The sequence below is a fragment of the Caloenas nicobarica genome, chromosome 22 (assembly GCF_036013445.1).
Source record: "Caloenas nicobarica isolate bCalNic1 chromosome 22, bCalNic1.hap1, whole genome shotgun sequence".
NCBI classification, from domain to species: domain Eukaryota; kingdom Metazoa; phylum Chordata; class Aves; order Columbiformes; family Columbidae; genus Caloenas; species Caloenas nicobarica.
In genome coordinates, this window is record NC_088266.1 from 7,718,392 (window position 1) to 7,739,979 (window position 21,588).

The 21,588-nt window shown below is 45.6% G+C and overlaps 4 protein-coding genes across 4 annotated transcripts in view; 3 read left to right on the plus strand and 1 right to left on the minus strand.

Annotated features, from left to right (window-relative positions):
- Positions 1-1,860, plus strand: part of PER3 (period circadian regulator 3) — a 32,234-nt gene extending 30,374 nt beyond the window's left edge. Inside the window, exon 25 of the transcript XR_010607459.1 lies at positions 971-1,860. The gene's annotated coding sequence lies outside the window, so the exon portion shown is untranslated. The remainder of the gene's footprint in view (positions 1-970) is intronic.
- A 1,157-nt stretch (positions 1,861-3,017) lies between these two features.
- TNFRSF9 (TNF receptor superfamily member 9) lies at positions 3,018-5,664 on the minus strand. Its single transcript, XM_065650166.1, has 7 exons — positions 5,548-5,664; positions 5,354-5,461; positions 4,989-5,126; positions 4,431-4,497; positions 4,188-4,324; positions 3,823-3,957; positions 3,018-3,252 (listed from the first exon to the last, which is right to left on the minus strand). The coding sequence occupies exons 1-7, from the start codon at positions 5,660-5,662 to the stop codon at positions 3,125-3,127; spliced, it is 828 nt and encodes a 275-aa protein (XP_065506238.1). The 5' UTR covers positions 5,663-5,664; the 3' UTR covers positions 3,018-3,124.
- A 601-nt stretch (positions 5,665-6,265) lies between these two features.
- Positions 6,266-13,821, plus strand: PARK7 (Parkinsonism associated deglycase). The gene is made up of 7 exons (XM_065649993.1): positions 6,266-6,493; positions 8,717-8,851; positions 9,897-9,998; positions 10,661-10,720; positions 11,067-11,136; positions 12,337-12,423; positions 13,358-13,821. The coding sequence occupies exons 2-7, from the start codon at positions 8,762-8,764 to the stop codon at positions 13,516-13,518; spliced, it is 570 nt and encodes a 189-aa protein (XP_065506065.1). The 5' UTR covers positions 6,266-6,493; positions 8,717-8,761; the 3' UTR covers positions 13,519-13,821.
- A 328-nt stretch (positions 13,822-14,149) lies between these two features.
- Positions 14,150-21,588, plus strand: part of SLC45A1 (solute carrier family 45 member 1) — a 67,823-nt gene continuing 60,384 nt past the window's right edge. The window contains exon 1 of the mRNA XM_065650171.1: positions 14,150-14,652. The gene's annotated coding sequence lies outside the window, so the exon portion shown is untranslated. The remainder of the gene's footprint in view (positions 14,653-21,588) is intronic.

Consider the following 21,588-nt stretch of genomic DNA (forward strand, 5'->3'; position numbering starts at 1 on the left):
TTTTTTCTTTAAAATGTAATCCAGTTTGCCTTAGAGTACCACAGGGATAGTCTGCTGTTTTAACTGGCAGGAATCCAGGATCTGGAAGGTGAAAGGAAACATAGTAGATGATATAACCAATTCTTGCCAAATTGAGGTTAGAGGGATTTTCCATTTTCTTTGTAGATGGTATTAAAAGTTTTTGTTTACAGTGAGGGCAATGGTGGTATCCAGCAGCCTTTCTCTAGGCAGTTCCAGGGACAGAAGGATGCTCGGCTCTGTTCCTGGTGCACAGCTCACACGAACCCGTGGAACGCAGACCCTCCTTGGACAGGCTTGGGAGGAAACCCCGTGTCAGGGAAGGCTCCTTTGTAGCCAAGAGAGGAACAGAGGTGACAGTGCTAGGGTAAAACTTTGTATAATTTTAAAAGTGAAACGTACCTTGACTTTTTATCATCTGTTTAAAATGCAAGCAGAGTGATACAAGTTGCCTGTTTAGTGCTATTCCCCATGTGTCAAGTCTCTTCAGAGTGTCTCCCATGGAGGTTTTTGCATCATGAGTGTTAGTATCAGAATGACTGTCAGAGAAGAGCATGCTTCTGTCCTATGAAGGATCTGATAGAAAGACTGAAAATAAGAAATCATATTCTGCTTTAAAAAAAACCCCATGATGTTTGTATGTTTGAGAGGAGCTATTGCATTTTCAGAGTCTCTATCATCCAGAAGTATCAGGCACAGAAATGCACAAGCCTGCCTGTACAAGAGAGGGAGGTGGGAGAAAATCTTTTGCTATCAACCTCTTGCTTTCCTTAGCCACACAACTCTTGCAAGAAATTATGAAACCAAGACACATGACAAATAGAGTTTTAATTGCTGATGCCAGTAACTGCCAGGAAACAGTGCTGGTTCTGGAAGCAATAAAAAAGCAGCAGGCTCCTCTCCTTCAACTTATCTTTAAAAGAGGATTTGTCTCCTTTTTCCATGCCTTCAGAACTCTGCCTGACATCACCTGGGCCTCTGCACACAGTCTGGCCAGGAGGACACTTTTTGACTTCCAAGAAAAACAAATGGCCAAGGCAAGAAGCTTCCGTTACCTCATCCTCAGCCACCTGGGCTGCTGCAGAGTCGTCATGGTGTTCCCTGCTCCTTTTCACTTGCTACATAATAAATTTAAAATATCGTTGAGAAAAGAGACATTCACAAAAAGCAGATAACACTTAGAGCTAAAAGAGTTAGAAGGACTGATCTGCATAATTTCTGCATGAACTGGGAAGTTTCTTCAGGTATTAAAGAGTCTGTATGTTCAGCGAATCTCCCTGTGAAGCCAAGATGCACATGATCTATCAATTACTTGTCATTGCCAAAAAAATACTGCTTTTCAACAGCCCTGGTTCTGAATTACAGACAGTCAGGCTTTACACCTTCCTTCTGCCTTGATTACCAATAATTAAAGAGATACATAGTGCAGTTTTGCACTGTCTTCAGAGCATTTCAAAATATATGCAGAATTCACTAACAAAATGTAAAATTCCAACTGGAATCTCTTTTTTCCAAGGAGGAAACACCAGATGTTTTGAGTTTTTAGAGGATGTGTACATTAATTTTCATACCTTATATGTGGATTAGAAACTACTCACAAGCAGAACTGTTTTACCTTGTTCTAAAACACTGTGCACTGGTGCAAAGGTCGCTCTTTGGTTTATAAATAATTGGTGGCTTTTATGTGTCCTGTTCATGTCTCTTAAGTTTTTGAACTTGGCGTAATAATCACTTAGTCTCATGGTTGAAAGTACTACTAGAGAGGGGCCAGAAAGATTCATTTAAATATACTTCATAGTTCAGGCTTCTGTATGACATTATTTTATGACATTATTATTTTCTCACATAATGTTTTATATTTACTGGTATACAAGTTTATAAAAATGTGTAAGTGTGGTTTGGTGAAAATGATCTGCTGTCGTAATCTTCTGCTGAATAGAGAGATGGGCCATCATTCTTCAAACATAAGAATAGCGATCTCTAAGTTAAAATCACATAGAGGGGAAAATCACCCTTTACATGACATACTGTTGAGTTTTCATTCTATTTTTTTGAATAACGTTTATGGAAGAAATAAAATAAAATCTTTGCTTTTGTAAAAGGTTAAAAATGATGTTGCAAATGCCATGACTCAAACATGCGTTCTTTTTTTCTCTTTGAGACCAAAGTAACAGTAATTGATCAAAGAGACAGATACAGTGTCTGATGTTAAAATCTTTCCAACCTCAGAGTTACAAAAATAGTGCCAGAAATGTATCACATCTACACATACCTCATCTGCAATGTACATAATGTTTACATCACCTAAAAGATCAAAGCTGAGTGATGTAGGGCTGAAGGTGGTGCAGTCCAGCTGCACAGTAACATCTATTTGGAAGATTAAGTCAACCACAGCTTTTCTCAGTGTTTCCACTGCCTTTCTTGAGCCAGTCAGTGCAATACAACAGCAGATGCAAGCTATTATGAAACACTTTGCAGCTCTAGATTCTTATGGCTTCCTCTCTCCTATGTATAGGAAGGTGTACAGTGGTCAGGACAGGTACTTTTTTCTAGGGCTGATGGGATCTGAAATGAGGTTTATCTGTATTTGCTCATGAAATCGAAAACTGTTAGGTCTGAGCTGAACTTTGGGAGGAGCTGCAGCTCTAGGCTGAAGAGGATGGCTGGTAATGGTAACAGAGACCATCACTGTCACATGTAGCTCTACTATGTGCTACAGATCTTCTCTTCAGTGTCAAATGCTTTCAGACTGCATGGAAATATGGCTTAGGTGCCATTTATAAGGGGGACCAGAAATCCACCCTGCCCTTCTATTACTGCTTTTAAGTGCAGTACTACTTTCTATATGTAGATCAAGTACTTCTTAGCAATATGATTCCTAGTCCTAGAAGAAGAAAGTCAGCAAACTAGGTATTTTATTAATTAATTTTTATTTTATTTATTTATTTTTAAATTTTTTTGAAGAGATTTAAAATATACACTTTTCCCTCAGCGGCTGGGCTACTTAGCACTCTGAAATTCATAGATTTTGACACCCTCTCTATTTATGTCAACAGGTTCTTGTCCTGTGTTCCAAAAGAGAATTCAAATACGGACAGTCCAATTGCTAGTTCTCCAAAAGATCTCTGAATTCTGTGGATTTGCCATGGTCCTGATATTCACCTTGTTCTTCCTCAGGAAAGCGGCAGCTGCAGGCATCATCTTCCTGAATTGACTGTTCAGGTGTGGTGTGCACTAGAGAAAAAGATGAAATGTTCACTTTTTGTTGTATTTATTCAGCCATCTTATTTCACCCTTCGTCAGTCACAAGTGTGGGAAGTTGGCAGGAAAAATTCTTCCAAATAATTCAGTATTCTGAAGTTTTTCCTTTACGGCATGTACATCTGATAAAACTGATGTATCATACTTTGTTTTCCCTAATGCAACAGGGGCTGCTAGTGCTGTCTTTGTCACAGGAAGGAAGACCAACATGGAGTTGTTAGATTTTTTTGGAGTAACTGTCTCCTGTATTCAGAATTGCACTAGAAGATCAAGCCCTTATCTCTAGGAAAGGGGAGAGGAAGAGAGAGAAAAAAACCCAACGGAACAAAAATCCCAACTGTGTTGGATGCAATTCCACCTCGTTGCTTCCTGCAATAGAAATTCCAAAACTCTTTCCCTTTCAGTCGTTTTTATTTTCTGACATACAAGGCCAAAAAATGAAGCTGTCTGCAACTACCTTTGAAAGATACTAAAAAAAAAAAAAGGGATTCCTGATTTCTGTCTAGTTTCAAAAAGATAAAGTGAAGAGTCTAGCTATCTTACTTTTCTTGAAGATATCATGTAGTTTCTTCTTCTGCCAGATACTGAGGCATACGCATGAAGGCAGCAGAAACACTATGCACAGCACCCCAGCTACAGTGAGAGAAATTCTGACAATGTCCATCTGGAGGTCTTCCCCTAGGAAACAAACAACATTCTCTAAGCAGTGTTACAGCGCAAAATTCTACTGCCCTCAAATTAGCCGACAACTTTGTCTCAAGCTCTGCTTCTGGGTAAGTCTGCAACATTGGAAATGGATAGCAGAAAGGACTCTTGCTTTAAATAAATAGTAAGTGAATGAGCTATAGTATGTTTCCAAGTAGGTCATAATTCTGTTGCTCTATAAGCAATACTACACAACCACTTACCTGGCACAGTGATAGACAGTGGAATTGCAGGAGATGTGGTAGGTGGACTAGTGATTAAAGGGGGATTATCTGAAGCATGTTTGCAAATGACATCTTTTGCTGTGGTTCCAGGCTCCAGGACCTGGTTTGCAGAGCACCTGAAAGACATTTTAAAGCAACACAGAAAAACAGAACAGAACAAAAAACATGGAAAAAAATGCAGCCAAGTGCAATAGCTGTAGCATTTATGTTTAGATTACTTACTTTGTCCAGTTTTTACAGGAGCCGTTAGGCTGATCGTTAAAAGTTCCATAGTGGCAAGTCTGGCAACCTTCGACAGACAAGGGCAGGTAAATTTGTAAAAGATGAGCATTTAAAACAACATTTGAAACATTATTCTTGCCTGCTTGTACAGTGATGTGATGCACATTGATAGAATTACTTTTTCATCAGATGCTCTGAGTATGCAAGGCAAGTCTTTCCCTGTGAGCTATGTCCCAGTACAGTCCTCAGCTATAGAGTTGAGTTAATTTGGCACAAGGTGCCACACATCATCTCGAACTCCAGAGTTCCCAGCTCAGTTTTTCACAGGCTAGTGACAAAAGAGCTGTCATGCAGAGCACCCTAACTGGTGCATGATTGAGCTGCAGTAGGGCTCTGAGTTTGGCTCGCTCCACTCACAATTCAAACTGTGTAGCAGCAGTGGCAGCTTTTATCTTACCAGGTCCTTACTCCAGTTGTTTTCTTGCTCTGCAAGAGGCAGGGGTGCATCTGGTATGGTGAGCACAAGAGGTTTAAGCTAGTGGGGAAAGGCGACCTTACCGCTCTTGGTGTTCTCCTGGCCCACGCCGCAGCTCCGGTCGCAGCGGGAGCAACTGTCACCGCTGCAGCGGTACCCCTCCTTGCACGTGCACTCAGCATCGCTTGTTGGGGAACACTCTTTCAAATACCTGAATCTTCCTAGAAAGGGGAAACGAGTCGCGGTTTAGGTGCGTGCTCAGCGCGCAGGGCAGCAAAGGCTCGGGACCTTTGCTCGTACAGAAGTCAGGCTGGTGGCTTCAGGCAGAAGCCCCGCAGGCGCGTCGCGTTGTTCTGCCCGCGCCGCTGCCACTCGCGGCGCCGTGACAGACTCAAGATCGATGTTTCACCCCGGGGGGGAAGAAGGGCCGAGGAGCCGCCGCCTGTACCTTCGCACTTGCGGCAGAGCGTGCAGCTGCGGAGTCCGGCCGCCCTGGAGAAGGTGTCGGGCGGGCAGGGCCGGCAGCGCCCGCAGCCCGCGCCCAGCACGAAGGTACCTGCGGGCCGAGACACGGGTGGCTGCCGCGGGGCCGCGCTGCCGCGGGGCCGCGCCCGGTGCCCCCCGGCCCGGCCCGGAGCTCACCCGCGGGGCAGTCGGCGCCGCACGGCAGCGCGGCCGCGGGCCCCGGGCTCAGCGCCAGCGCCAGCAGCGCCGCCGGCAGAAGCGCCCGGGCCGCCCGCGCTGCCGCTGCTCCCATGGGCTCGGTGCTGGAGTGTGCGCGGGGCGGCAGGCGCCGACCCTTAGGGGCCGCCCCCGGAGGAGCTGGTGCGTCAGCCGGGGGCGGCGGGGGAAACCCCGGCCCCGCGGGACTTTCCGGCCCCCCCGGCGCGACCCCCGGCTCTGCCGGGCAGCGCCCGCAGCCCTGTCAGCGTTGCCCGGCAGCCGCTGCCCCCGGGGCTCCCCGGTGAGTCCCGCGCGGAATCCCCGCAGGGCACCGCGGCTTGGCCTATGCGGGCAGCGGGGCCGCTCCCCGGTCGCGCCCCCGAAGGTGAGGGGACAGTCCGGGTGGCGGGAGAGGTGCGGCCCGCGGAGGCAGCGGGGGCCAGGCCACACCGACATGTCTGCGAGCGCCGCCGCCGTGCGCGGAGATACTGCGGCTGAGACCGCCTTGGGACGCGCTGAATCCCGCAGCGCGGGGTGACCGAGCGCTGCAGCCGGCGACGGAGCCCCGCGCGGAGCGGGCCGGCGTGACCGGCGCAGGTGGGCGGGAAGCGGCGGCGCGCTGCTGAGGCGTCCGGCCGGGAAGCCCCGCCCCCTGCGGCTCCTCGCGGCCAATCGCCGCTGCTTCTGCACAGGCGCGTGGCCGCGGGCGGTGGCCGCTGGGTCGCGGCGGGGCCCTGTGAAGGCCGTCGGGCCGGGGGACAGTCGAGAGCGGGCGGCCCGCAGGCCGCGGTGCTGAGGGGGCGGGCGAGCCGCAGGCCGAGGGGCCGGCGGGGGCGGGCGGGACGCGGTGCCGTGGGGGCGGTAGCTGTGGCTGCAGCGCGGCGGGAAGGCGGGGCCACCCAGAGCCACTCGCGCCTCGGCTGAGGTGAGTCGTCGGCGCCGCCGGTCTCGGCGCCGCCGGTCCCGTCGCCCGCGCTGCGTCGTGCCCGGCTCTGGCCGGAGGAGCTGCCCGGGGGGAGGGAGGTGGCCGGGGCTGGGCCGGTGCTTGCGGAGGGCGTGAGTTTGGCGGGGCGGCCGGGCGGGGCCGCGCGGCCTCAGCAGCCGCCGCAGGGGCTCGGCCGCGGGCGGGCCGGGAAGGCCGCGAAGGCCGGGAAGGCCGCTCGCCTGTCCTCCGGGGACCGAGCCGCCCTTCTCGGCGCTCCGGGCGGCTGCAGGCTCGGCCGCCTCGCCCTGTGCGGCTCTTCCTGGTCTGCTGAAATCCTGGCTACGTGGAATGGCGCTGTGTCCTAAAATAAACGGACGAATGTGGCCTTTTCTGCAGCCTGGCTGTGCTGATGACCCGTGAAACTTCCGTTACCGCTGGTAGCTCCCTGCTTGGTCGAGGCATGGGAGAGTGGGGGGTTTTTAAAGTCAGAAACCTTAGAGTTCTGATCAGCTGCCTGCCACAGGTCACCCTTTCGAGAAACATGCACATACCACATAGGGGAAATTCGTTTAGCACAGCAGTTCAAGGCAGCCTGTGTGTACGCCGGGACCGAGAAGCAAACGGAAGATTTGTATATACTCTGCACAGATAGCTCGTTGAATGAAGTGGCTGTTACCTCTGCGTGACTTGGTTCTGCCTTCTTGGAAAATGGTCTTGCCCCAGTGGCATTTACAGCGTGACAGCTACTTCCATACGCACCCACATACAGAACAGTACTAATGCTCAAGAATTTGTCTGTGTGTTTTGGTAAATGCCTAAGGACAGGAGGGTGAAGCTGCATTTTGCTAGATTAGGGAAAAGAGAAGAGCTTTCAGGATCAGGTGCCTATTTGTGTCTAAAGAACTAATGAAAGAGAGGGTTACAAACTATGATCGAGAGTGTTTTTCTACGATAAAAGCAAACGCAGTATTTTTGCATTGTGGCTATTCAGGTAGTCTGTTGCTACTTAGTGAAATCCATATGGAAGTTATTTTTGCAGAATCAACATATTCCTTCAAGATGAATTTTTAAGAAGCTCCAGGTTGTCCTGAAGTTCTTGCTAATACCTATGATTTGAGTGTACTTGATCAGTTGGCCTTGCATTTGACAGTTCGTAAAGCTGCCCTAAAAGCAGGATTTGATACACGGAATTAGTCTGCTTTGGCTGGTTCTGCATTCTGCAGGATGTTCTACTGTATGTTACTGTATTCTGGAATAGCGTCTTGCTAAATGAGGCTGAAAGTAGGGAGCAAACCTGCAAATAGATGAAGCAGGATAAGGGGATGGTTTTCCTTCATGTAGGCAACTAAACGTGGATCTCCTTTTAAAAAGAGCCCCCAGATGCTACGTGCATTTCTGGATGGAAAGTCCCTACACAGGAAAAAATCCCTGTCTTATAGAGTGGATGAAATGCCTTCTCACGCCACAGATGATTTCACAGACTTCTGTCAGACCAGTATGAGTTAGTGTGTATTTTACATGATGTAGTTAAAGTTACTTTACATTCACATTGAAATTTGGCCATTCACCTCAACTTGAATTTAGGAGCTAAAAAAAAAAAAAGTCTTAAGCCTAGTTTGTTCCATTTTCTAAATTCTGTGGTCTGCTCCCCCATCACACATGTGCACACACATTTCTCCCACACACAATTGTGCAATACCCAGAAAATCTATTGCTCGGGCTTTGTAGGGGCACTGGTCAGGTCATTATAAGTCACAGGAAACTTCACAAAGCGTGCTGTGTGGAAACTACATACCAGACATGAGGTCAAAGCTCATGCAAGCCCTTTTTATAAACACTGACCTGGGTAGGAGTCAGTAGGCTGGGTGTGCGTGAGGGCGTGCAATTTGAAATCAGCTCTGCCATCTACCTTGAACCCTTCTCTCTGGCAGACTCAAATCTTGTAAAGTCTTGATCAGGCCAAGCTGCTTCTCGGTCTGGTGATGATGTGCTGTGCCTCCCACTGCACAAATGTCTTTATCCCTTAATATCATAACACATTATTTGTAAAAAGCTCTTTAGTGAAATGGGATCGCTGTGAATATTAATTAAAGCTAGTGAACTATTTTGAGGTGGCTTAGGTGAAAGCAAATGCAAATTTCTCACTTTTAAACTTACTATTAGGAAGGGTTTGTACTAGGGAATTTGCCTTCTACCTACATTGTCTCTTTCTACCCTCCTCAGCTCCTCCCCTCACAATTGTCTCACCCGAGAGCAATACCATAAGACATGGCCTCGAAAAGAGCGTTGGTGATTCTAGCAAAAGGGGCAGAGGAAATGGAAACTGTAATCCCCACCGATGTTATGAGAAGAGCTGGGGTGAGTATGCAGACAAACAAAAGTCTTTGTGAGTGCTCGGTGAAGGGACAAACTTTGCCTCAAGTTCATTGCTAGGAGTTCAAGGTGTAGTCTTAAAATTTACTTGTGCCTTCTTGCTGGTTAGCAAATATCTGTGCCGTGCTCCAAATAAGGATGCACGACAACAGACATTTGTGCAAAAGATAAACTTGTAAAATACGAGCCTAAGCTGGACTGGTGCAGATGTTTCAAGTAAATCTTACCCCGTCAGAAAACATGGCTACTCCCTTGCATCGCAGCAGGAAATGTTTTTTTTTGTAGGGGTCTGAACAGCTCAGTACGTTACAGCTCATGGCATTACGTAGCTTTTCTTGATTTACTTTTAAAATTGTGTTATTAACTAGAATTCTGTCTGGTGGGATTCCTCATGCCATTTGTTACTTTTGCAACTGTAGTGGTACACAGTGTTATCTGATTAGGTATGAAAATAAGATTTTAAATAAATACACTAACTTCACGTGTATACAAATGGCTAAAGTAAAAATTACCTTCTCCCACCGCCTTTGTAGTTTCATTAATGTGCGCTCTGTTTCACCTGCCATAAGAAGCACAGGCTTGTCTGTTTAGCGAATGTGAGCTGTGCCATGCATATCTATGATATTTTGACCAGGCATCTAAAAGTCAAGGGAGAAAATGGAACACACCATGAGTGTGTTTGAAAATGGCTTCAGCCTTCAGAGATACTTTAATTCATTATCTGATCTACTTAGCCTGGCTCTCCTGGGTTGTGTTGCATCGTTTTGTTTAAAACCTGTGGAATCAGATATTCTTTAAATGTCCTGTTTGAAAAGTTGAACTACTAGAAGTATTTGTTAATCTCTAGGTGAATATCACTGCTCACCTTGTGTGTTTGGGTTTACTCGTGGTTCGGGGAAGCTTAAGTGTTGCCCCATTCTTGACAGCTTTCAGTGGTGCTTCGCTTGTTCTGTGTACTACTTAAGAACCAATGTGTAAGAAAAATGCCCTAAATTCTTGGACTGTAATGATACATGTATTCTTCTATCAGATCAAGGTGACTGTTGCAGGCCTAACAGGAAAAGAACCAGTGCAGTGTAGTCGAGATGTCTTCATTTGTCCTGATGCCAGTCTTGAAGATGCCAGAAAAGAGGTTGGTCATCACTCTGGTCTGACATAGCGGCCAACATAACCTTTCTCACAGTTTCAGAGATGAATCTGGAAAGCTTATGCATTCCCTTTAGAAATATGTCGCATGTTACGTTGGCTTTATGCTACAGTGAATCACAGAACTGCACATCCCGCAGTGCTCCCCTTCGGTGTTGTCCTGCTTCACAGCATGCTAAGATCAGACAGATTTCTTAATTCTGCAGAGGTATTTGTTTTTGCAAAGCATCAAACCTAGAGCTTTATTTCGCATGTTAATCGGTTCCACAAAATACTGTGATTTGGAACAACTGAAAAGTTCCGATGGGAAGCTGCCCAATTCTGTAGTTAGACTTGTACAGCAAGGCTGGGGCAAAACCACTTGTCCTTACAGTGCAAGAGCTGCCATTTGTGTGCTGAAGCTCTCAAATGCACTAGGCTTAAAAGTTAGTTCTGTAGCAGACTTCATCAATAATAGCTCTTCCTGGAGTAGGGAACAGTATTTCGTTCCATAATTGCAACTAATTCTCCAAGTGTAATGTGTTGTTCAGTGGAAGAAAAGGTAGATCCCATTGCTTCTCGCTTGATTCAGCCGTAGTGGCTTTAAAACAGGGTAATGTACATACCAGCCTCTGTTCTACAGAACAATTTTGTCTTTTGTTTGTTTAGGGACCTTACGATGTCGTGGTCCTGCCTGGGGGTAACCTTGGAGCTCAAAACTTGGCAGAGGTAAAGTTCTGGTATCTTAAAGGTTCATGGGCATCCTGATGAATAGTGGGTGGTCTACACTTGCTTAGTAATCCTGCAAATTCAGTTCAGCATCTGAAAATTATTTTCTGAATGAATCAGTAAAATAATTGCTAATTATTAATTTCCTTGTGGGACAAGTATTTATTGGTTTCAGTTTTTCTCCTCCTTGAGTGTTTTCATTGCCGTCTGTCCTGAGGCAGGATGGAGAGTTGTCAGTTGGTTTTCCTTGTAAAACTCGTTTATGAATTTTCTGTGGAAAATACTTCCACTGTGCTTCAAACAATCAACTGCAAACAATTACTTGTGATCTGGTTTCTTTATACAGTCTGCTGCTGTCAAAGACATTTTGAAGGACCAGGAAAGCAGAAAAGGCCTGATTGCTGCTATATGTGCAGGTGGGTTAGCAGGACATCTTGCTTTTTAAAGCATTTGGATATTTTGGAGGGCCATGCAGACAGTTTCCTGTCTTAGAAATCTGTATTCCTGTAATTTAATAGCAGGGATTTGTACCATATGTGCACCCATCAGCATGTGATCCTTTTGTAAATTTAGTAGCAATCCCTAAAATATTGTGAATGCTTATCTTGCAAGTTCTGCTTGGTACCCAGTTCTTTCCAACCAGTTGTGTTACTGTCTGTAAAATTAAAAGTGAAAGGTAATGTGCTGGGATTTTTTACAAAATATTTGCTTATTCTGGTGTTCCTTCTGCGGGGACACAGTGCTGGCAGAACATTATTGCTATAAATTTATGTCACATCTGCTGCCCTTTAGCTTCAGAAGGAATGCTGTAAAGATAGAATTACAGGCTCACCCTTCCTCATCTGAGTGGTGGCTAAAGATGGAATTACTCTGAGGAGAGGGTTTTCTGCTTACATATTCTGCACAGCTAGGTATCCAGTTCATTTATTTGTAAGATTCGTAAGTAAAAAAAGGCAAGATGAACAATTTCCAGTACTCCTATCTGAACTGAGAGGCTGGCCTAGGTACCCGCAGCTAAGAATGAGGAGAGTGGCGACAAGCATGAGACAATCTGGCAGAGTGTGTTTGTGGAGTGTATTTTCACTTCTGTTTTCTGGTACATTGCTGGAGTGGTTTTGCTTTCATTCTTTAGTTAGGTGATGCACGTACAGAGTTGTGAACATTCTTGACCTTGGCAGTGGTGCTCTTCTGCAGATGATACAGCCAGAGAACTAGAACAATGGCAAATTTGCAGTTGCCCAATAAAGGCCTTTGCTTATAATCAGGATGGTCCATATATTTAAGTAAAATGCTTCCTAGAGCTGATTCCAACTGAACACAAAGAAGGTTATTTCCTGGACTATATCTGAAATGAATCAAATCTACAGAAATGAAACTCACATTAGGCAAATCCTGCCTTCAGTTTCTTTTGGAATTCCCATGAGGATTTTCTGTCAGATGACTTAAGAATTCTTGACACAAACTCCTTCCTCAATTCAGGCCAAGGAGGAAGTATGAAAATAAAAGAGAAAGGCTGTTAAACAAAAAACTTAGCAGTTAGCCCATGTCTGAAATACTTCTTGGCATGCAATTCCAACGTGTGAGGTTCCTCACTGGTGCAAACTTGTGTCTTTCAGGTCCTACTGCCCTTCTGGCACATGGGATAGGGTTTGGAAGCAAAGTCACAACACATCCTTTGGCCAAAGATAAAATGATGAATGGAGGTATGTAATGACTTTTGTAAGTTTCTAAACCCTTCTCAGAATCTTTTTTTTTTTTTTTTTTTAGCTGAACCCTTGATTTAAAGAAGCAAAATAAAAATAGTTTTTGTATCTTATTTTATACCTCTGAATTTCCTTAAGGCTTTCCTGAATGTAATCAAAATTCATCTGAATATGCTAAAACTGTACTTCTAAGGCTGTTTAACCTGAAAATACAGGGCTGTATTAACATTCGTGTTCTTGGGCAAAACAGGCTGCTGCTGTCATGCTAGGAGCATTTTTTCCCTTGTCCTCTTGAGGCTGTGCCATGTTTTACCCTTTTGGTTCTTTGCCTCAGTTCTTCCAACCACAAACTCCAGCAGGGCCTCTCCTGCTCTCCCATGAGTAATGCTTTGGTGCTGTGAGCAGCTGTTGGGTCCACACTTCCTCCTCGTACCTGAAGGAAGTGGTGGTGAAGCACTATTAAGAAGTCATTCTGTGAACATTAACAAGTCTGAAGGAGAGCAGGAGGTGGCAGGGTTCCTCTGCACACATTTGGAAAAAAAATAAAGCTGCGAACAGCTACACAAAAGCAGTCTAACTTCCAAAAGTAACCTCACGGGAACTGACAGGCACAGTGAGCACTTCTTGATGAGCTTGTGGAATCAGGGGTACCTTCCCATCCCATGTGCTTTAGCTGCCTGAGCTCCCTGCAGTCCTTTTCCTGCCTGAGGACTGCAGGCAGTGACGAGCTGTTGGTTCTGGAGGGACAGGGACGCAGAGCCCCAGGCAGGCAGGGCACACGCAGGCGGCCGAGGTGCCGGCTGCACAGCACGATGCTGCTGGCAGGAGCCGCCGCTCCTCAGTTGCTGCAGGCAGCAGTAGGCAGGTCAGTGCTCTGCAGCAGCTGTGGGCGCTGCACTGAAGACTGACCTTCTTTCTGTTGTGTCCCCGCAAGAACACTACCACTACTCTGAGAGCCGTGTGGAGAAAGATGGGAACATCCTCACCAGCCGTGGCCCTGGTACCAGCTTTGAGTTTGGGTTGGCCATTGTTGAAACGCTGCTGGGGAAGGAAGTGGCTGAGCGGGTGAAGGCACCCCTGATACTGAAAGAATGAAATCCAGGCGTGGGACAGGGAGTAGGACAATATCGGATGGAGAGTCTTGACCTCTGTAGAATAACTGTAGGATGCGCTGTTGTAAACAGAATTTAATTGTGGGTGAAGTTAGTAACTGCACTTACCTAAACTGGTGTACCTTAACAAACCAATGGTCTTTATTTCTGGAAAAAGATCCTGTTAGCAAAAAGCTTCATCACGAAGAAGCATCCAGCATCTAATAATCTTAGTTGGCTCGTGGATGGCATTTAAAAAATCGCATTGGAAAATGTTTGCTGAGTAAATAAAAATAAAGCAACTCTTGCTTGTGTGTTGTTTCTTTGTGCGTTTTCTACCAACCCAGGCCTATGAAACCTTTAAACCACTATGGCTGGCAATGTACTACTATTCAAAACAACTTCTGTCTAGAATCTCACACGGTTCTTCTGAAGTATGAGCTGAAACAATAAGGTGGCCAAGTGCTGGAACAAGCTCCCTAGAGAAGTGGTCAGGGCCCCAAGCCTGTTGGTGTTCAAGAAACATTTGGATAACACTCTTAGATACATGGCTTAACTTTTAGGTTGGCCTGTGCAGAGTCAGGAGTTGGACTTGATGAACTTGGGGTCTCCTCTTACTCAGGATATTCTATGACTCTATGAAATAGATGCTAAGAATCTAATGAAACACTAGAAATTCTGAGACAACATGGAACTACATTTAGAGTGGGAATATTCTTACCTTGTCAAGCACCCCGGAGTTCCTATAGCTAGCAGGTTGTCTAAGATACCATTGCAGTTTGTCGTCTTAAACTACTGCAAACCCATTGAGCTATTTAGGCAGCTAGTAATCAGCATAAAGCAGGAAGCTGGACTTGGTAGCTTACCACCAGTAGCAGTGCTTGTTTCTGCTTACTATAAATCGGAACTTGCTACAAACCTGACTTAAGTCAGCATAGGTCAGTTTAGAGGAATTGCTGGACAGGTTTCTGGAGGAAGTAGTGGAGCTGTATCCCCTTGTGAATAAAGAATTTGGGATCAATTTTTGTCTTTGCTACCTTTCTTTTACCAAAGAACTCCGGGGCTCTGTCGGCAGTCACAGTTACAAGGCGGCACCTCACTGGACTCCGAAGTTGTCACAGCATCTGGAGAGCTGGTTGTATGTACATTTGGAGTGTACAGTCTGAGCTTTAGAGAATGGCTGCACAGGTGCCTTTATGATTGCTTGTTTTAATGGGAAGTAAGTTCATTCTCAATTACTGCATTTTGGTGATGAAATACATAGGTACTTTGCAAATGCCTCTGTGTTGTTAGTATCTACTGGAAGAACTGCTTTAGTTGTGTGCTCTGCTTCTCATTTGTTTAGGAAATCTTTTGTATGTTTCTCTGGCTTTGAAATACACTCAAGATATGCAAAAAGTTGTAATCTATGTAAGATTGGACATGTTTGTTCATTAAATCTGCACGTCTAACTGGTATTGCCATGCAAATGTAAACCTAATGATGGAAAGAGCCTTTGTCCTAGAATCTGGAATAATCACCTGGTTGGTAAATGGGCATGATTCAGAATACAAGAAGAGCTCTGCATTCCTGGGCAGTAGTGCTGCTTTGTAGCAATAGAAGGAAAATATTTCCAAGCTTCCAGAAATCTTTTAATAGATGGCATTAACAAAGCAGCCAGGAATTTGATTATACTTTTTTATTTTTTATTGTAAGGCTGAGAGTTCCATTTACAGAAATGCATACATTTGGGCTTACCCACTCCTTCTAAAATAGCAATAGGAAAAGCTTAGAACCCATTAATGGATCTGGTTAACTTGCAGATTCTTTCACTGCATTCAGCAAAAAGGACTTGTTTAATGAAATGTGGCAATGCTGCTTGCATCACAGTTTCCTTCTATAAAGCTGATCCTGTTCTGAACCTTTTACATTGCCAATGTCCAGCAAACCTGAATTTATACGCATTCTCTGTTTCCGCCAAGGTGTCTTTAACTCAGTCTCTAAGTCAGGGGAGGTGCGTGAACTAAGATTGGGCTAATTTTCCTCTTACGGGAAGTGTTAAGAAGAAATTTGCTGATTTGAGGGGAAAAAAGTGCCTTCCAAGTTGTGAAATGCTTTTTTCCTCTCTCCTTCTCCATTTCACATTTCATAAAGAAGATCCCTGCTGGCTATATATCTCTTTTCCTAAAATCCCCTTTATCTGCCGCTGAAAGATGAGGTACTGTTCTGCTCAGTGTTTCATGAACGCTAGAAACTTTGTGCCCTGTTATTATTGGCAAGCTTTAGTTTTAGAGCCTACAGTAATTGGCTGTTTGCTGCCACAGAACTTAGCTAAAAATGAGGAGAGTGCATCCACTCTTCTCTACCTAGAATTTAGCTTTTTGTTCCCTGACCGCTGGAGGATTTGGGGGCTTGTTTGTTTTCCTGCTGAGAAGGTAGTCAGTAAGCATCTGCTGCATGCCTTGTGTCATCTCTCAATAATAGCGTGGGGGTTTTTTCTCTTGATTCTGGTTGTTGTGTAGGCTTAAATGGGTATTTGAGAATGAGCTCTTTCACTGAATTGCGAAGTATTATATGACTTAGGCACATAAACAAGATGGCATAGATGCTCACGCCTGCAGTGAATACTTGCACTGCTGAAAAATATTTTCCTTCAGAATGAAGTAGCTTATAATTGAAGAAGCAACTCTGAACCAGAAGAAAACAAAGGACATGTGGAGAGTGAGCGGTGTGGTTTTGCTGCAGGTCTTTGGCAAGTTTCTTTCCAATCAGGGAAAGTACACAGCACTGTGCTGTAAGCAGGTGCAAATCCTAACCCAGGAATACGTCCCTCGGAGCAACAGAGAGAGGATGCTCTTCCAGAGAGAGAAAGGCAGTGCTTTTAAAATAGGTGGAGACAAACACAACCATAACGGATGCAAACCAGCCCGCACACTAGTACTTACAGCTGTAAAAGTACACAGGGGAAGATGCTTCATCCAGTAATTACAAGCGTTGATCTAGCTACAAAGGCATGAAACCCACAGTGACTGTCAGTGACTTAATCCTTTCAGTCTAGTAGCATATTGAATTTTACTTAATTCTGCATTTTTATCTGCCGTTCAAGACTTAGTGAAAAGAAGTAATGCCATTTTTAATAAGAGCTTTCGAAGTCAGGTGCATTACAGCACCTCATGCTTGAGACAGACTGCTTTTACCTCAGGACACTTAAAGTATTGGCCTAAATTTGCTGCTAGTTCCTAAAAATGAAAATGTCCTTGAGCAGTGAACATCATTCCTTCAAACAGCTTGGAAACAGGTTTTTCCAGGGTCAAGCAGCAGCTGTGCCCATTATGGCATGACCAGCCTCACCTGGGCCCTCTCAGCACCTGCCGCACCCAGAGCTCCATAAAAGCTGAGGCCTGGGCCCAGCCCTGGTTTTTGCTGAGTCTGACTTCCTGGGGGGCTTCCTGGTCGACTTTGGGGATGCTTCTTTGCTTCAGAGCTGCCGGGTGATGGATCACTGGACGTCTGGCTGCCGCTCTCTTTGCACAGGTATGGTGCCTGGCGGCGGTTGCATCTGCGTTGGGCTTGGTTTGTCTGCTCTTGTGGAGAAGCCACTGCTGCTGCTCTGCACCCATCCGTACTGCTTGTTTGCTCCTTGAGAATACAGGTTTTGGTGCTGGGCAGGACAGTGTTGCTTGCTGGCTCTAAACCTGGCAACGAGGATATTTTCTGCTCTTTAGCTGGAGGCACTTCAGTTCTTAAAGACTCCGTGGATTCGTGTCTAGAATTTAGGAAATTCTGAACTGCAATACTCTTAAGAGGCATATTTCTATTGAGGTTTTTGCAGTTACAGCTCTTCTTTAGACGATGTGTTTGGTTTCTCTGTGCTGTTAAGCTTCAACGAGTTATTTTGGAGACCGATCTCTGTAGTTTCGACACTGCTTTTTAAATTGCATGCATTGCACTGTAAGTACTGTTGACTCTGGGATCTGCCTCCTTTTGTACATCAAAACATTTCTCAATTACAATGAGTTCTCAGAAGGCTTTGTTTACTTCCACATACATGCAGTTCTAGCCTCAGACTCCCACTTTTTCCTGTTTTATTTTGTATATAAATTAGAACGAGCCCTCTCACACTGAAGTTACCAGCTAGGCAAGGTAGTGACTGGCAGGTGGGAGGCAATCTGCCTTGGGTGGGGATGAATCTGACCACTGATGGGCACAGCACTGTTGCTTGCATTTTTAATAGGAAACCTGCTGTTGGGGTGGGGAATTGCTGTCTCATAAGAGAACTGGCAACAGAAGATGCATTTATCTCTGCTGACTTCTCCCATTGCCACATCTGACGTGTTAATCAGTTGCCCATCCCCTGTGTTTTGCAAGGGAGTACTTTCCCTTCCTTTTAGTTGTGCAGAAGGGAAATGAGTGCTTGTAGCTCTCTCCAGCCCTGGGCAGGGTCGTGTGACAGGAGTTTCTGCAGGTTGATAAAAGGAGTTGGCAGGTGTTAGCGTCTGGAACTTTGGGTGGAAGGTCTTGGCACTTGTGCGTTACTTTGCACAGAGCCCATTTGGGGGGAATATTCAGCCTTGCTGAATTCTCCAGGGCACTGTCTGCATCCTGTCGTGTTGCCTGTGAAGGCCCAGGTTATGTATTCGTGTTGCACTGGGCACTCCCTTGTGCACAACTGAATATCCCAATGTAAAATAAAGCTCAGGCATTAAATTGTAAGCCAGACTGTTTGCAAAACAGCTGCCTTACTTATTGTGCTGCTCCAGGGCATGCAATAGGATCCTGTCTTATCGCAGAACTTGCTTTTGGCCAGGTCGATCTGACTAAGCTCAGCTGACAGGAGAAGCGTGGCCTGCCTGGGCGAGGCACCGTGTCCAGAGCAACGGCCTATTTGGTTACTGGCAGCCCAAGGGACTGAGCAATCCTGAGCTCACTCCTGTGCCGTGTAGAGTTTCCTAAAGCTGAGACCGGACTGATGCTGGTGCCTGCTGTGTCTGTCCCATCGGAGCGCAGGCTGCTCCTCCAGTGGGAAGGTTGACTGGGGAGCGATGGGGTCCTTGGCCATTCCCATAGAACAGTGCTGCTGTGGCTGGCATCCAGCACAGGACATCGTATGACTGGTAAAAACTTTAGAAGAAAATGGCCTAATGTGGTCTTCTCACCCTTAAAAACATGTGCTTTTAGACTGTCAGTCTCTAACAAAACACTAGCATTAAACCATTTAATTTGAGGGTAGGAGCTACACAGTTCATCCTTCTTTAAGGCTAGCCCTTTGTCTTTAGAGCCCCGTGCTAGTTCTCCATCAGGCTCTTTATCAGGCGGGAGATCACTGGCACTTGCCTTGCTGCCATCCTCTTTTAAAAGTGTGTCCGAGACAGGGCTGTCGACCACTTTTGTTCATTGTGTCATTTTTCAGCATGATAAGACACTCTCTGAGAAGCGGCCCTCCATCTTCCCAGCAAGAGCAGTTCAGGCTATTTTAATCCCATGACCACAGAGTGTGTCAGGGCGTGCGCCGTTATCTCATCTCTGCCCTGAGTTGTTAGAGGCCTCTGCCTTGCCACGTGCCTATCGCAGTGCTGTAGGTTCTGCATCATAAGAGCACCATCCCAATTCAAATTTCTTAATCTCAAATGCAGGGTGTGCAACCAGGGTGCAGGAAAACTTTTCTGGAATAACTTGTCAACATGATAGATGACAAATGAAGTCACCAAGTACAAGCTAATATGGTCGGAGTCTCAGGTTTCCTCTGGACCTTGCTTAACAGCCAGTAAATGACACCACAGGAATTGCAGGGCAGTGGGCAACCTTGCAAAGGTCCACTTGCTGTTCGCCCCTGTCTCCCTTGCACCTTGCCATGCAGTAGCTGGAGTCAGCATGGCGTGAGCGGATGTGGTCCTTAGTGTGAACTTCCCTGAAACCGATAAGTTCCCTGGGAGCTTTATGCCTAAAGACTGCGAAGTGTATAGGCCTGGTTGTGTGTTCCAGTTGCCTTCTAGAAGGGTGCTCAGTAGTGCTGCCCCTGCCCTTGAAGCTGTTGTGAGCATAATAAACACATTAATGAAGGTAAAAAAAAAAATTTTGGGTGACCGGATCACGCCTCTCTGTTGCCTGGGTAGGTGGTTGGCAGGTGATCGTTCTTCTGGGTCAGGCCTGATGAGCCTATGCTTGATCTAGAGACTCTGTGCATGGAGGGCCTCTTAGTATTTCATCACGATGGCTCAATGTGCAGTGGTCAGCGTCCTCGTGCAGATTTGGGGTGGTGATGGTGTGGTCATCTGGCGTACTTTTTCTTCTGGTATTTCATGACAGTATATTTGCATGCTTCTTCCTTTGTAGTTTTCAAATGCTAAGAATTTGTGGCCAACAGTTTTAATCTTCAGCAAGAAGCTGCGCATTTTAAACATAGAAGCATCTTTTCCTCTGAATCACTTTGTAAGGAAATGAATAGCAGTAATGGTTCCCATGTTTCACTGGCATGCCACTTAAAATTTGGAATGCTTAACACTTTTTCCAAAAGTAACCGCAACCGGGATCAAGGTGCACACCAATATATAAATAATATAGCAACAGTCTATGAGCAATCACGGGTGTGGCATCCAAATATGATTCAGAAAAAATAATGAGCAGTGTGGATGAAAAAATAGGTATTTGGGTGGGGATTATGCAAGGCCTGAATTACAATGCAGGATGGGTGGGGGTAACACCTCTTTCAGCTTACAAATGCTAATCACAGGCTCGGCAGCCAGGAATCTCTGCAGTGCTATTTAGCAAATATTAATAATTAAACTTTGTGTGCTAGATTTGCAGTGCCAAGAAGCTAAGAGAAACAGAACATTTGCTATCAGTTTTCAGTTTTAAATGACTATAACCTGTTCTGGAAAGCAAGCTATCAAGAAAAGAAAATATTAGGCTACTTTAAAAAATACTAACGTTTACCCCAGGAACACACCACACACACTCAATAGGTTACCGAACTGCAGAGACCCTAGAAGCAGATAAAATCATGCGTCTTGTTACCTCCATCTCAGATTTCTTGCCAGTAGTCTAGAGAGTGTGTATTTAATGTGTAGCTTGTAATACTATTAAACGTGTTTATAAGGGCCACGGTCTGTAATCATGAGTTTGAAGGGTGGGAATTCCACTGTGACTGATCTGGTCATCATCTTAACCCTGAATTCCTGACAAGACTCGGTATGAACGCCATCAGCAGCTACTCCCTACTGTAATAACTGCCCTTGCAAAACTGCTGGTGCCTTTGTCCTGGACTAGACGGATGCTTTCCTTTACCATGTCCAACCTACAACTTCACTCAGACTGTTCAAAAACAAAACCAAGGCTGCAGCGGGAGGAAAGGCAATCTTGGCGAGAGCTCTTCTGCAGTTTCAGTACAGTGGCAATTGTGCCCATTGCAGTCTGGGATTGAACGGAAAGCTCTTAGTGACAGCAACAACAATGATGGGTAATTTTAAATTACTGCGGAACTTAATTATGTTGTCCATCAGCATGCTTCCAAATCAGGTTTATTTTCTGTTTAGATGTATCCCTTAGGATGCAAGAGAAACTGACGATCGTGAGGTTTTTAACTGACCTCCCAGTACAGCTGTGTTATTTCCTGACAACTGTTTAAGAGCAAGTTAACATGGTGGAAAAGTTAAGCTCGTGGGGTTTTCAAGTCACCAGGTACTAACACAGTCTCTTCCTTTCAGGAAAAGGCATATTGAGGCAAACATCTTATCCTTTAGTTTCCAGCTCAGCTCTTCTGGGTAGATTTACTAGTCTGAAACTCAGCAGGCGGGGGGTGTTTTGCCACTCTTGGGGCATTGTCTTTCCTTAGATGCACATCTTTCTTCCCTGCTTTAACAGAAATTCCTTGACTCTTCAGACTTCAGCGTATCGAGTTGTAACTGCTTTGAAGTGTGATTATTCCAGTCAAATCTATTTGGCAAGCGGCTTCCTCAGGGCCAAGCTGTCAGGCCTTGCCCAGGTGAGCCCAGGCTCTAAATATTCAGACATGTGACCAGGCTGTTGCAAAAGCATCTTGTGTTCTGACAAGTCTTATCATGTGTCGGGGATGAGCAGAGAAATGTCTTCTGGCCAG